We start from the raw sequence: 13394 nt of genomic DNA, 5'->3' as shown, positions 1-13394 counted from the left end.
AAGCGCTGCGGAATATGTTGGCGCTATAGAAATAAAGATTATTATTATTATTATTTATTATTATATTGAAGAAAAAGAAATTCAGCCCTTTTTCTAATAGGGTTATTTTTTCCTCTACGGATCTGGACTCCACGGATGTGGATTCTACGGATTATAATACGGATACCTCTGAACAAAACGCATCAGCGGCTTCTACATCGATTCAGGATCCAAAAAACTTTCCAGCTCCAAAACAACAAAGAAAAAAACAAGGCGGGCCGGTATCAAACATTCCGACAGAAATTGTTTTTCAACACAGTCACTTCACTAGGGGAAAGAAACATTAACCCCTGGCCAAGGTTTTTCCGTTAACATGTCTGCCAGCATCCTCAATCATCATGAGATCCGGGCCCTGGAAAATGGTCTTAATTTTGTGCCTTCAGTTGATTTCAATCTTTATGAAACCATCCTTGATGTTAATCGCTTTATACGTAAATTAACTGTCAAGAGACACTTTTTCCAGGAATCCACCATTGAGGAGACCTCTAATATTGAATCTGGACAGGCTCCTCTTTTTTTGTCATCCTTTCAGGAGCAGATGACCCTACACAATTTACGGGATCTCTCACAGGATATATGTATTTTGTCTGATGATTCTTCTATTTCCAGGAGGATTCCTAATCCTTCATATTATCCTATGGAATCCCGATGTGATCAAATGTCTGATTTCCAGACGGTAGTTGAAAAGGAATTAACTAAATTACAATATCAATCAAAATCTTCCTTTTCTAACCTATCTAAACAAGAAAAATTGGCTATACAATCATTAAAAAATAATTCTAATATTATTGTCCGTAATGCGGATAAAGGGGGCGCAGTTGTAGTACTGGATGTCGGTTTATATGAGAGGGAGTTATGTCAGATGCTCAGTGACACCAATGTATATAAAAAACTCCATACAGATCCTGTACATGGTATCAGGAATTCTCTAGAGCAATTAGTTGGAGGGTTTTCATATGGGACTATTTAATGAAAAACAGAAGGAATTTTTTATCCCGACCTGCCCCCTGACTCCACTACTACACGCGCTCCCTAAATATGTTTCCTCCAAAATTCCGTCCAATTGTTTCTGGAATTGGGTCGATTACGGAACATTTATCCGAATGGCTGGATGATCATTTACAGGATTTGGCTATAGCCTCTCCTAGTCATATAATAGATAGTAAGCATGTCTTGAACATTATTTCTGGTATCAAATGGCAAAAGGAGTATAGTTGGATCTCCTGTGATGTACAGACTCTATATACATGTATCCCCCATTATTTGGCTATTTTGGCCCTTTAAAAGTTCATTGGAGAGATACACCAATTATTCATCTGATTTGCAACACCTTATCCTTGAGCTAACAAACTTTCTTTTGAAAAATAATTTATTTTTCATTTTTGGGGGTGTTCTATCTTCAGCTTTAAGGCTGTTCGATGGGGCGAAATTTTCGCCCTCATTAGCGTGCATTTTTTTGCACCGGTGGGAGGAACAATTCATATTTAATCTCTCCAACCCCTTTCTTTCTGATACTGCCATATACTTGAGATATCTTGATGATGTCTTAATTATATGGCAGGGAGCCTCTGAAACTGTTGGGGACTTTATCAGCTAAATCAGCAATAATGCACACAATCTTTCCTTCACATATCAGCATCATCTTACAAAGATCAGCTTTTTGGATATGTCCCTTTATGGTAATCACATGACGGGGGTTATTGAAAGCAAACTGTACCGTAAACCGTGCTCTGGCAACTCACTTTTACATGCCAAAAGTTGCCATCTCCGTCATGTGATCCAAAATATACCAGCGGGTGAATATGTCAGAGCGGTCAGATGTTGTACTACTGCTGCTGATTTGGCTGAAGAATTTACAATTATTGATGAGAGATTTAAAGCGAGGGGTTACTCCCAAGCTCATCTGGATCATTCCAAAAATAAAGTGAATCTCAAGGATAGGGAACAGTATCTTGACATGTCAGTGAATAAAAAGAAAAAAAACTTTTAATTTTGTTAAAAAAAAACCCAGTGGTTTTTCCTACTAAATATAATAGAAATTATCATCAGGTTACAAATATTATCAGGAGATTCCTCCCTATTCTTTTGTCAGATGAAACCCTATACAAAATTCTTGATCAAGGTGTGAAATTTGTGTCTAGGAAAAATGCATCTCTGGGCAGTCGATTATCCCCTAGTGATCACTGAGCTTCAACTCTGAGAAATGTTAATCCTAATACTAGTCTTAATTGGCTTCCAACATATGGGTCTTACAAGTGTGGGGGTAAATCCTGCGGTCTTTGTAGATTCATGGTGGGTGCAAAAAATTTTTCTTCCAATGTTAATGGAAAGCTTTTTAAAATTAAGGATATGATAAATTACGGCACCGATCATGTTATCTACTGTATTTCCTGCAGTGAATGCTGCCTTCAGTATATTGGCAGTACGACCCGTCCTTTGAGACGTAGGATTTCAGAGCATGTTTATGACTCTAATCACACCACTACTACCAGGAATCTATCGGGGGGGCATCACAGCATTTTTTTTCTAACCATGCTGGTAATATCGACACTTTGCAGGTGGTTGCTCTTGAGAAGGTTAGATTGCCAAAGAGGGGAGGGAATTTGAAGGAATTATTATTATGCAGAGAAACATTTTGGATTTTTGCTATGGATACACGATCTCCTCTAGGCATGAACCGCAAGAGCGACTTGCACTTTATTTATTGAATGCATCTGTAAAAAATGTTTTTCCATGATTTTTATTTTTTTTTTGGTGTTTTGGTGTTTTTTTTTTTTTATTTTCTTCCTTATCCTGGCTTCTTTACTCTCCTCCCACTTCTGTCCTCACTGAGTTCACAGCTTATTTTAATTAGTCCATTTCCATTCATTCAGTAGAGACTGACTAAGAGCCATTGGGTTCGAAATGCATCCTCTCTGACAGTTGTTTATACCCTGTGTGGACCTTTTTTTTATATGGATTTTAATTTGATTTAATAAAATTTTTGGATTTTAATATCCCTTGGACTTTGTTGCTGGATTACCCTCATGCCTATAGTGGTGTATAAATAAATTGGCGTATTGTGATACCAAGCGTAGATAAAGCATACGGCTACAGGCTGCAGCCCCCAGCCGGGGGCTTATCTTAACTCTGTATCAAAATAAGAGAGACCCTACACAACTTTTATTTTAAATTATTTAAATAATGAAAAAAATGTCCGCTTTTTTTGGACAAACGTTTGAATTTTTTTTAAACCCTTTAGATAAAAGTAAACCTATACATGTTTGGTATCTATAAACTTGTACTGACCTGAGGCATCACACAGACACATCAGTTTTACCATATAGTGAACACGGTGAATAAAATATCATAAAAACAATAATGCAATCGCAGTGTTTTTGCAATTTTTCTACAATTGGAATTTTTTTGCCATTTTTCAGTACACTATATGGTAAAACTTATGGCTTCATTTCAAAGTACAACTCATCCCGCAAAAAACAAGCACTCATATGGCAAGATTGACGGAAAAATAAAGTTATGGCTCTCGGAAGAAGTGGAGCAAACAAAAAAAGTAAGAAAAATGGAAATTGCCCAGGGGTGAAGTTATATGCATATATATATATGCAGTTCATCTATTCTCTAATCGAGAAGTACTTCCATTAGATGAGGCAGTTTCTGCTGCAAATCTGGATGGAAAGTTTGCAGGATTTTAGCTATGTGAAAATTGCATTGTGATGAACCTTTTTAAACTATATATTAAAGGCAATTCATGCTTCTCAAACCACACCCAGCATGAATTGTATCCTAGCTGCATGATTGCAGCCATGTATTTTGTGTTTTTAAATGCTCTGGTGTTTCAGTGAAAATATGCTTTGGAGATCCGGCCAGACTAATCTGGCTCGGCCCTGCCCACCTATTCCCCGCACCCTTACAGGTGATCAACATGTACATAAACAGAGACCTGTCAGGCACTTGTGGTGCCTTGTGATTGTTAAAAACTATTTAGAATGTCTGTTGCTGTATATTGACATTCCGTGATTACCAGTAATTGTGTAGAATTGTAAATTTCTTTATCGTTCCTATGGGAGACCCAGACCATGGGTGTTTAGCTTCTACCTCTGGAGGACACACAAAGTACTACACTTAAAAGTGTAGCTCCTCCCCCTGACCTTATACACCCCCTGGTGAGCAGACCCAAACAGTTTATTGCTTTGTGTCAGGAGGCATACATCCACACATGCATTCTCGTATGATTTTTTTCCTTTTTGAACGAGATGAAGAGTAGGGGTCCACGTCTGGACCCCCGGCATGTCCCTTCTCACCCCACTGTGTCGGCCGTGTTGTTAAGGTTGATTCCTAGGCTGGAGCCTTACATGCCGTGCTCCTTCACCATCCCTCCTGGGCTCTGGCTTGAAGTGGGAGCCAGCACGGTCTCCATGCTTGGCAGGAGACCGGTCTCCATCCGCAGCCCTTCAGGACCCTGCTGGACAGGAGCACTCATCCCCAGGGACCTGGCCCTGCGTCTCAGAAGCTAAGTACCTGAGACGTTTATATTTCGGGGTCCCTGTACTTTATTGTTGGGGGAGAGTGTGTTTATTGTATTTACTGACATTTCCGGCGGGTTCTCTAGCTGTTGCCTGAGAACCGCGCAGATGGTGCCTGCGCGTCGTCCGCGCCGCTCAAATTTAGGCCCCGCCTTCGCCGGAGGCCTAGTTTCGGTTTCACTGCCCTCGCATGTCACTCATGCAGAGGGACAGTCTCTGCTCCTCCCGGCGGCCGTTCTGTACAGGGGAGGGACACGCCCCACTGCAGTGTGTGTCCCCTCCCCTGTAGGTCTCTATGGCCCTCCAGATCCCGCTCCTCAAGCAGGTCCCGCCCCCTCTCTTCGCTCCGGCGTTCTCTCTGCACATTGCAGCGCTGGTCTGCAGCATCCCTGCTGAGGTGCTGTGCTTGGAGGTCCGGGCTTCGGGATCTGGAGGGCACACAACACCGCTCCAGCGGTCTGGTAAGCCACAACCGGTCTCCGGTTGTGGACCTCTGTATATACTCTCTGGGGGTCATTCTCTGGCAGAGCCCCCACTCCAGCAGCATGTCTCACACGAGGAGCAAGGCTCCAAAGCTTTATTCAATATGCACTGCATGTAAGCTCCTGCTGCCTGAACCGAGCACCTATCCACATTGTGATGCCTGCTCTAACTTGGCGGTGCCACAGCCTGGAGTCTCACCCCCAGTGGTCTCTCAGGCTGCTCCTGCTCCTGTGGCTGAACCCCCGGCTTGGGTAGAATCCGTTTCTAGGTCTATCTCCCAGTCCTTTGCTGAGTCCATGGGACTTCTGTCCAAGACCTTGCTGAGTATGCATCAGCCCCCTTCACAGGGTGCCTCTGCTGCTAGGGCTCTCTCAGGACCGGAGCTCACAGAGGATTCATCATCAGGGCCCAGACCCCGTCCTCCTGGGAAGAGACGCAGGGTTCCCTCTCCCTCCTCCTCCCGTGGCTCTGATTCCAGAGCTGACTCGCAGGATGAGGAGGATGCCTTTACAGGGGGCTCAGAGGCTAACTCCATGTACCCCATTGATCTGTCCGAAAGTGACTCAGATCTTAGTGACTTGTTTGCTTCTATTAATTCTGTACTGGATCTCAATCCGCCAGTACCAGAGGAGCAACCCTCTATGGCAGAAAAGCACCAGTTTACCTTGCTTAAGAAAGCAAAGAGTGTGTTCTTTAACCACTCCAGTTTTCAGGCCGCTGTGACCAATCCCAGGGCCTGTCCTGACAAACGCTTCCCAAAGCGTGGTTCTGATGACCGTTTTCCCTTTCCACCTGAGGTGGTAAAGGAGTGGGCTCACTCCCCAAAGGTAGACCCCCCGGTGTCTAGGCTCGCAGCCTGGACCGTTGTGTCGGTGGCTGATGGCACTTCCCTTAAGGATTCCACTGACCGCCAGATTGACCTTCTAGCCAAATCTGTGTTTGAAGCGGCGGGGGCCGCGTTTTCTCCGACTTTTGCAGCAGTGTGGGCTCTCAATGCCATCTCTGCTTCTCTAGAGGAGATGCATTCCCTCACTAGGGAATCTATGCCCGAAATGAATGCCTTAACTTCCCAAGCTTCGGCCTTTTCATCCTATGCCATGTCTGCCATGCTGGAGGCTTCTCACCGCACTGCGGTGGCTTCGGCTAATTCCCTCGCTATCCGCAGAATCTTGTGGCTTCGAGAGTGGAAGGCAGATGCTTCTTCAAAGAAGTACCTTGCTGGGCTCCCTTTTGCTGGGTCCCGGCTGTTCGGAGAACAGCTGGATGAAATTATTAAGGAAGCAACTGGCGGGAAGAGTACTTCCATGCCACAAACCAAAGCCAGGAAACCTGCCCAGGGTAGGAATCAGTGGAGGTTTCGCCCCTTTCGTTCCTCCAACTGGTCGTCCTCTAAGCCCTCGGCCTCGTCCGCTAACTCAGCCAAGGACCAGAAATCCAACTGGCGCCCTAAAGCGCGTCAACAGAATACCGCAGGAGCTGCTGCCACCAAGGCAGCCTCCTCGTGACTATCTGTCCGCTCCAGCGACGTCCTTAGTCGATGGCAGGCTCTCCCACTTTGGTGACGCTTGGTTTCAACACGTCTCCGATCAGTGGGTGAGAGATATCATCTCCCACGGCTACAGGATAGAATTCTCTTCCAGTCCGCCAAACAGATTTTTTCTTTCAACTCCTCCCTGTTCCAAGGCCGCTGCCTTCTCACAGGCCGTGGCAGCCTTGCAGGCCAATGGAGTGATTGTACCGGTTCCCGCTCGGGAACGGTTCAGAGGTTTCTACTCAAATCTCTTCCTAGTTCCCAAAAAGGACGGTACCTTCCGGCCCATCCTAGATCTGAAGCTTCTCAACAAGCATGTTCAGGTGCGGCCTTTTCGCATGGAGTCTCTGCGATCAGTCATTGCCTCTATGTCCCAAGGGGATTTCCTGGCATCCATCGACATCAGAGATGCCTATCTGCATGTGCCAATTGCAGTGTCTCACCAGCGTTGGCTACGTTTTGCAGTAGGAGAAGATAATTTCCAATTCGTGGTTCTTCCCTTCGGGTTGGCCACCGCCCCTCGGGTATTCACCAAGGTCATGGCAGCAGTGATTGCAGTTCTGCACCTCCAGGGGTTGGCAGTAATTCCTTACCTGGACGACCTTCTAGTCAAGGCTTCATCCAGCGCAGATTGTCAGCGGAGTGTCTCGCTCACTCTCTCCACTCTAGCTCAATTCGGGTGGCTGGTCAATCTGCCCAAATCCACTCTGACTCCGACCCAGAGTCTAACGTACCTAGGGATGCAGTTCGAGACCTTGTCGGCACTTGTGAAGTTGCCCTTAGTCAAACAGCAGTCCCTTCAGCTAGCGGTGCGCTCTCTGCTGAGGCCCCGCCGTTATACCCTCAGGCGGTTGATGCAGGTGCTGGGTCAAATGGTGGCATCCATGGAGGCTATTCCCTTTGCCCAGTTCCATCTGCGCCCCCTGCAGCTGGACATTCTCCGCTGTTGGGACAAGCTGCCTTCCTCCTTACACAGGTTAGTGGCTCTGTCGCCACAAACCAGGAGCTCTCTTCAGTGGTGGCTTCGGCCTCTCTCCCTGTCCCAGGGGCGCTCCTTCCTGGCCCCGTCCTGGGTGATTCTCACCACTGATGCCAGTCTATCCGGCTGGGGAGCGGTATATCTCCACCACAGAGCGCAGGGCATTTGGACTCCGTCCGAGTCAGCCCTTCCAATCAATGTGCTGGAAACCAGAGCCGTGCTTCTAGCTCTCCTAGCTTTTCACCACCTGTTGGCGGGCAGGCACATTCGAGTCCAGTCAGACAACGCGACAGCGGTTGCCTACATCAATCACCAAGGCGGGACACGCAGCCGCCTGGCAATGTTGGAGGTACAACGCATCCTTCAATGGGCGGAGGACTCCAAGTCCACCATATCCGCAGTCCACATCCCAGGCGTGGAAAACTGGGAGGCAGATTATCTCAGCCGTCAAACCGTGGACGGTGGCGAGTGGTCCCTGCACCCGGCAGTGTTCCAGTCAATCTGCCGCAAATGGGGCACTCCGGACGTGGATCTGATGGCATCCCGTCTCAACAACAAGGTTCCCGTTTATGTGGCTCACTCCCACGACCCTCAGGCATTCGCCGCGGACGCACTGGTTCAAGACTGGTCCCAGTTTCGTCTGTCCTACGTGTTTTCCCCTCTAGCTCTCTTGCCCAGAGTTCTGCGCAAGATCAGAATGGAGGGCTGTCGAGTCATCCTCATTGCACCGGACTGGCCCTGGCGAGCTTGGTATCCAGACCTGCTCCATCTGTCCGTAGAGATGCCGTGGCATCTCCCGGACCGTCCAGACCTACTCTCACAAGGCCCGTTTTTCCGCCTGAATTCTGCGGCTCTCAAATTGACGGCGTGGCTCTTGAGTCCTGGATTTTGACGGCTTCTGGTATTCCTCCTGAAGTCATCTCCACTATGTCTCGGGCCCGTAAGTCTTCCTCCGCTAAGATCTATCTCAGGACTTGGAAAATTTTCCTGTCATGGTGTCGCTCTACTGACCATCCTCCTTGGCCATTCTCCTTGCCGACCCTTCTGTCTTTTCTACAGTCCGGTCTGCAGCTAGGACTGTCCCTCAACTCTCTCAAGGGACAAGTCTCAGCTCTGTCAGTACTGTTCCAGCGGCGTCTCGCTCGGCTGGCTCAGGTCCGCACCTTCATGCAAGGCGCGTCTCACATTATTCCGCCTTACCGGCGGCCCTAGGATCCCTGGGACCTTAATTTGGTTCTCACTCTTTTGCAGAAACCCCCCTTTGAGCCTCTTAGGGAGGTCTCTTTGCATCGTCTTTCTCAGAAAGTGTTTTTTCTGGTGGCCATAACTTCCCTCAGGAGAGTCTCTGATTTGGCCGCGCTCTCTTCGGAGTCACCTTTTTTAGTTTTTCATCAAGACAAGGTGGTTCTCCGTCCGACTCCGGACTTTCTTCCTAAGGTGGTCTCTCCTTTCCACCTTAACCAGGACATTACCCTACCTTCCTTTTGTCCGGCTCCTGTTCATCGCTTTGAAAAAGCGCTGCATACTCTGGATCTGGTGCGGGCGCTCCGGATCTATGTGTCCCGCACCGCTTCTATTAGGCGATGCACCTATCTTTTTGTGCTAACAGGACGGCGCAAGGGCCTCTCTGCTTCTAAGCCGACCTTAGCCCGTTGGATCAGATCGACCATTTCGGACGCCTACCAGAGTTCTCAGGTGCCTCCCCCGCCGGGGATCAAGGCACATTCGAACAGAGTTGTTGGTGCCTCTTGGGCTTTCAGGCACCAGGCTACGGCTCAACAAGTCTGTCAGGCTGCCACTTGGACTAGCCTGCATACCTTTTCGAAGCACTACCAAGTGAATGCTCATGCTTCGGCAGATGCGAGCTTGGGCACACGCATCCTTCAGGCGGCTGTCGCCCATTTGTGAAGCTAGGTTTTGCCTACTTCTTACTTTGTTCGGTTTATTTCCCACCCAGGGACTGCTTTGGGACGTCCCATGGTCTGGGTCTCCCATAGGAACGATAAAGAAAAAGAGAATTTTGTTTACTTACCGTAAATTCTTTTTCTTATAGTTCCGTAATGGGAGACCCAGCACCCTCCCTGTTGGCACTTTTCTTGTTCCGCGTGTTTTCACCGGCTGTTGTCGTGGACAGAGTTTCCGGTTGTTCCGGCTATTGCTCTGTCCTACTTGTGGGTGGCTATTCTCCTTCAACTTTTGTACTAAACTGGCTGGGTCTGCTCACCAGGGGGTGTATAAGCTCAGGGGGAGGAGCTACACTTTTAAGTGTAGTACATTGTGTGTCCTCCAGAGGTAGAAGCTAAACACCCATGGTCTGGGTCTCCCATTACGGAACTATAAGAAAAAGAATTTACGGTAAGTAAACAAAATTCTCTTTTTTATGTTCCCAGATTTGCATATTAACATTTCTTTTCTATTTTCAAACAGTTCTTCTGTGGGCTACAAGCCCCCTTCTACTTCATCCCCTGAGATTACTGGTGAAGAGTTTATCGTAGAAGGAATATCGAGCAAAATTGAACCATTCAGAATTCCAGTGCCTGTAAAAGCAAAAACTAAACAAAATGATTTTGTCAGTAAAGGAGAGAAAACTGTCCTGCAAATGGCAAACTCTGAATCGGAGGGAACTGTAAAAAAATGCAGTATAAAAAAGACACCCAAGTCACCAAAAAAAGCCAGTAAGCTACCTGAACAGGTACATAAATTTAAGTCTGTATATGCAGAGATGAGTAATGCTTCTGTGTTCCTCCCTACAAAGTAACATTTTTGTGTCTCAGGAAGATGCTCTTCAACGAATTGGAGAATGGGTTGAACCAGGACCTGTAACTACAGACATGGGAGTGCAGCAGGTTGTTGAGCAGTTTGAAAAGCCCTTGGCATCCCAAGATGTGGATTTGCCACTCGATGTAGAAGAGATCGAAAATAGCCCTGAAGATGATATATTTCTAGCTGAAAACCAAAAAGACATTGATTCCCGACAAAGTGAGAAAACTATAATGAATCCAGCATCAAAACAAAAGCAGCAAACTAGGCGCAGCCTCAGGCAAAAGAGCAATAGGAGAACTGTATCCGTTTTTGAGAATTTAGGCACAAAATTCAATATTAAATATAGAAAAGGTAAGGTGAATTTTTGTTTGTTTGTACACATTTTCCTATTTGTATTCTTAGATTTTGTTATAGATACTATTTTATATATATATATATTTTTTTTGCATAATATTGTCATATTGGAGGTGACCTATCATGCCTGTAATGCCACTTTTAGGGTACGTGCACATGATCAGAATTAGTAGTGTTTTGGACACAGCGTAACTTAGCGGTATCTAAAATGCTTTGTTGCACAGTACAAGCACAGTGGATGGGATTAATAGAAATTTCATACCTACTGTGCTTGCTTTTAAAGCTGCATAAACTGACCTACACTGTGTGTTTCTGATCTGCAGCATGCCAATTTCTCATGCAGAGACGCTTGAGTGTCTTGCACTGGAGAAACCAGCTGATGCAGCGAAATACACTGCTTCCAGAACACCACATAACCCTGATTGTGGGCGTATACCCTAAAGCAACGTTCCCCAGCTCCAGTCCTCAACGCCCATCAACAGATCATGTTTTCAGGACTTTTTTAGTATTGCACAGGTGATAATTCCATCACTTGTGCAATACTAATGAAATCCTGAAAACCTGATCTGTTGGTGGGCTTTGAGGGACTGGCATTCGGGGTTATGTGCTGGAAGCAGCGTATTTTGTAATGTATTTAAAGCTTTTTTTTTTTTTGTGTAATAAGAGTAGTACTGGACTCACACGAACGTATGAAAAATGGTTCCATTTTCATCCAGGAGAGTAGGTCGATTTTTTTTTTTTCTTTTTTTTTTTTTTCACACTTGTCATCTGTGTGCAATCCGTTTTTTTTATCAGCAGCTATCGATGATTTATAGTACTATTTACAGTGTTCTGCGCTACATTGTAAGATTGTATCCAAAAAAACGGATATCACTAGGATGGTCCGTGTGACGTCAGGTTTTTTTTTTTACTCGCACCCATTGACTTGTATTGCTGAGTCTCGAACGATTTTGGCAGCAAATTGCAGCATGTTGTGACTTTTCTCTCATCCAGAATCTGGAGGAGAAAAAAGTTGACCAACTGCTCTGCCTCATTGACTAACATTGGTCCAAGTGCAATGAGAGATTTTCTCGCAATGCACTCGTCCGATTCATACGCTCATGTGAGCGCACCCTAAGGCTGTGTGCACACGTTGCGTTTTTTACCGCGGAAACGCTGCGTTTTGAACCGCAGCGTTTCAGTGGCAAATTGCATGCGTTCAGCTTTCCCAGCAAAGTGTATGGGAAAGCTGAAAAATCAGTGCACACGCTGCGTTTCTTTCCGCAGCGTTTTGGATGCCAAAAATCGGTGCGGAAAGAAAAGCAGCATGTCACTTCTTTTGTGCGTTGTGGCTGCGTTCTTGCCCCCATTGAAATCAATGATGTGGGGTCAGAACGCAGCTACACCGCATGGACCTGCTTTTTTGTTGCGGTCCGCGGCCTTTGTCGGCACGCCAGAACGCAGGCATTTACCTGGAAGTGAGGTCAAGAGGTTTCCTGTTGACCTCACTTCCTGGCAAAGCCCCCGGTGTCGCCAAAGTGCCCGCCCCGACCCCCGAGTCCCCGACCCCCCTCCCGAAAATCCAACATGGCCGCGCGCACAGTAGCGCACCGGCCGCCCTGCTCCTATGATTTCTGTCGCATGTGCCTTGAGACATGCGACAGAAAAATGTCCCCCAGGCCCTGCCCGTTCACCCCAATTCCCCCCGGTGTCATACATACCTGTCCGGTCGCAGCGCTGATCCCCCGCGGCCCCCTCCTCCTTCACAGCAGACGCCGGCCGGTCACATGAGCAGAGCAGCTGACAGCCAGCACAGTGTTCAGTGTGAGCTGTGCTGGCTGCTCGGCACTCTGCAGCTGTGACCCGGGGAGAGTGGGTGCAGATTTTTGCACCCACTCTCCTCAAATGGAGGGTCTGCCCTCCTAGAAAATGGGGGATACGTTCCCTGAACGTGCCCCCATATTCTAGAAGGTCCAGAGGCGACGTGGGACATCCATATGGATTTCTGCGGACCCATTTTTTTTTATTAAATTGGAGAACAAGGGAATGATTTGGGGAGTGTTTTTTCTAATAAAAAATTTTTTGTTGTCTTTTTTTGCTTTTGTTTACTGTCAATTAGTTATGTCGGGTGTCTGATAGACGCCGTGACATCACTAATTGCTGGGCTTGATGCCAGGTGACACATTACACATCTGGTATCAACCCCATTTATTACCCCGTTAGCCAACGCACCAGGGCGCGGGATGAGTTGGGGCGAAGCGCCAGGATTGGCGCATCTAATGGATGCGCCACTTCTGGGGCGGCTGCGGCCTGCTATTTTTAGGCTGGGAAGAGTCCAATAACCATGGCTCTTCCCACCCTGAGAATACCAGACCCCAGCTGTCAGCTTCACCTTGGCTGGTGATCTAATTTGGGGGGACCCCACATTATTTTTTTTTTTATTCTTTATTTATAAATAAAAAAAAAAAGCCTGGGGAGCCCTCCAAATTGATCACCAGCCAAGATGAAGCTGCCAGCTGTGGTTTACAGGCTACAGCTGTCTGCTTTACCCTGACTGGCTATCAAAAATAGGGGGGACCCCACGCCATTTTTTTCATTGTTTTTTTTTTTTTTTTTTATTGGATAAATACTAAGCTAGGCACCCTTTAGTGCCACATGAAAGGTACTAAAGGTGCCAGCTTAGAATATGCAGGCGGGGGTGGGACGTTCTATATATTTGACATCCCTTCATCCATTGACGCTT

The 13394-nt window shown here is 46.7% G+C and overlaps 1 protein-coding gene across 3 annotated transcripts in view; it reads left to right on the top strand.

The window, feature by feature from the left end:
* Window positions 1-13394, top strand: part of CENPC (centromere protein C) — a 290257-nt gene that overhangs the window by 158658 nt on the left and 118205 nt on the right. For all 3 annotated transcript variants that reach the window (XM_075352390.1, XM_075352389.1, XM_075352388.1), the window contains 2 exons: window positions 9983-10247; window positions 10330-10669. In XM_075352390.1, the coding sequence (XP_075208505.1) occupies window positions 9983-10247; window positions 10330-10669 (605 nt within the window). The remainder of the gene's footprint in view (window positions 1-9982; window positions 10248-10329; window positions 10670-13394) is intronic.

This window comes from Anomaloglossus baeobatrachus, chromosome 1 (genome assembly GCF_048569485.1).
Source record: "Anomaloglossus baeobatrachus isolate aAnoBae1 chromosome 1, aAnoBae1.hap1, whole genome shotgun sequence".
Lineage (NCBI taxonomy): Eukaryota > Metazoa > Chordata > Amphibia > Anura > Aromobatidae > Anomaloglossus > Anomaloglossus baeobatrachus.
Note: the sequence above shows the minus strand (reverse complement) of the source record. Positions and strands in the feature narration are given on the sequence as shown.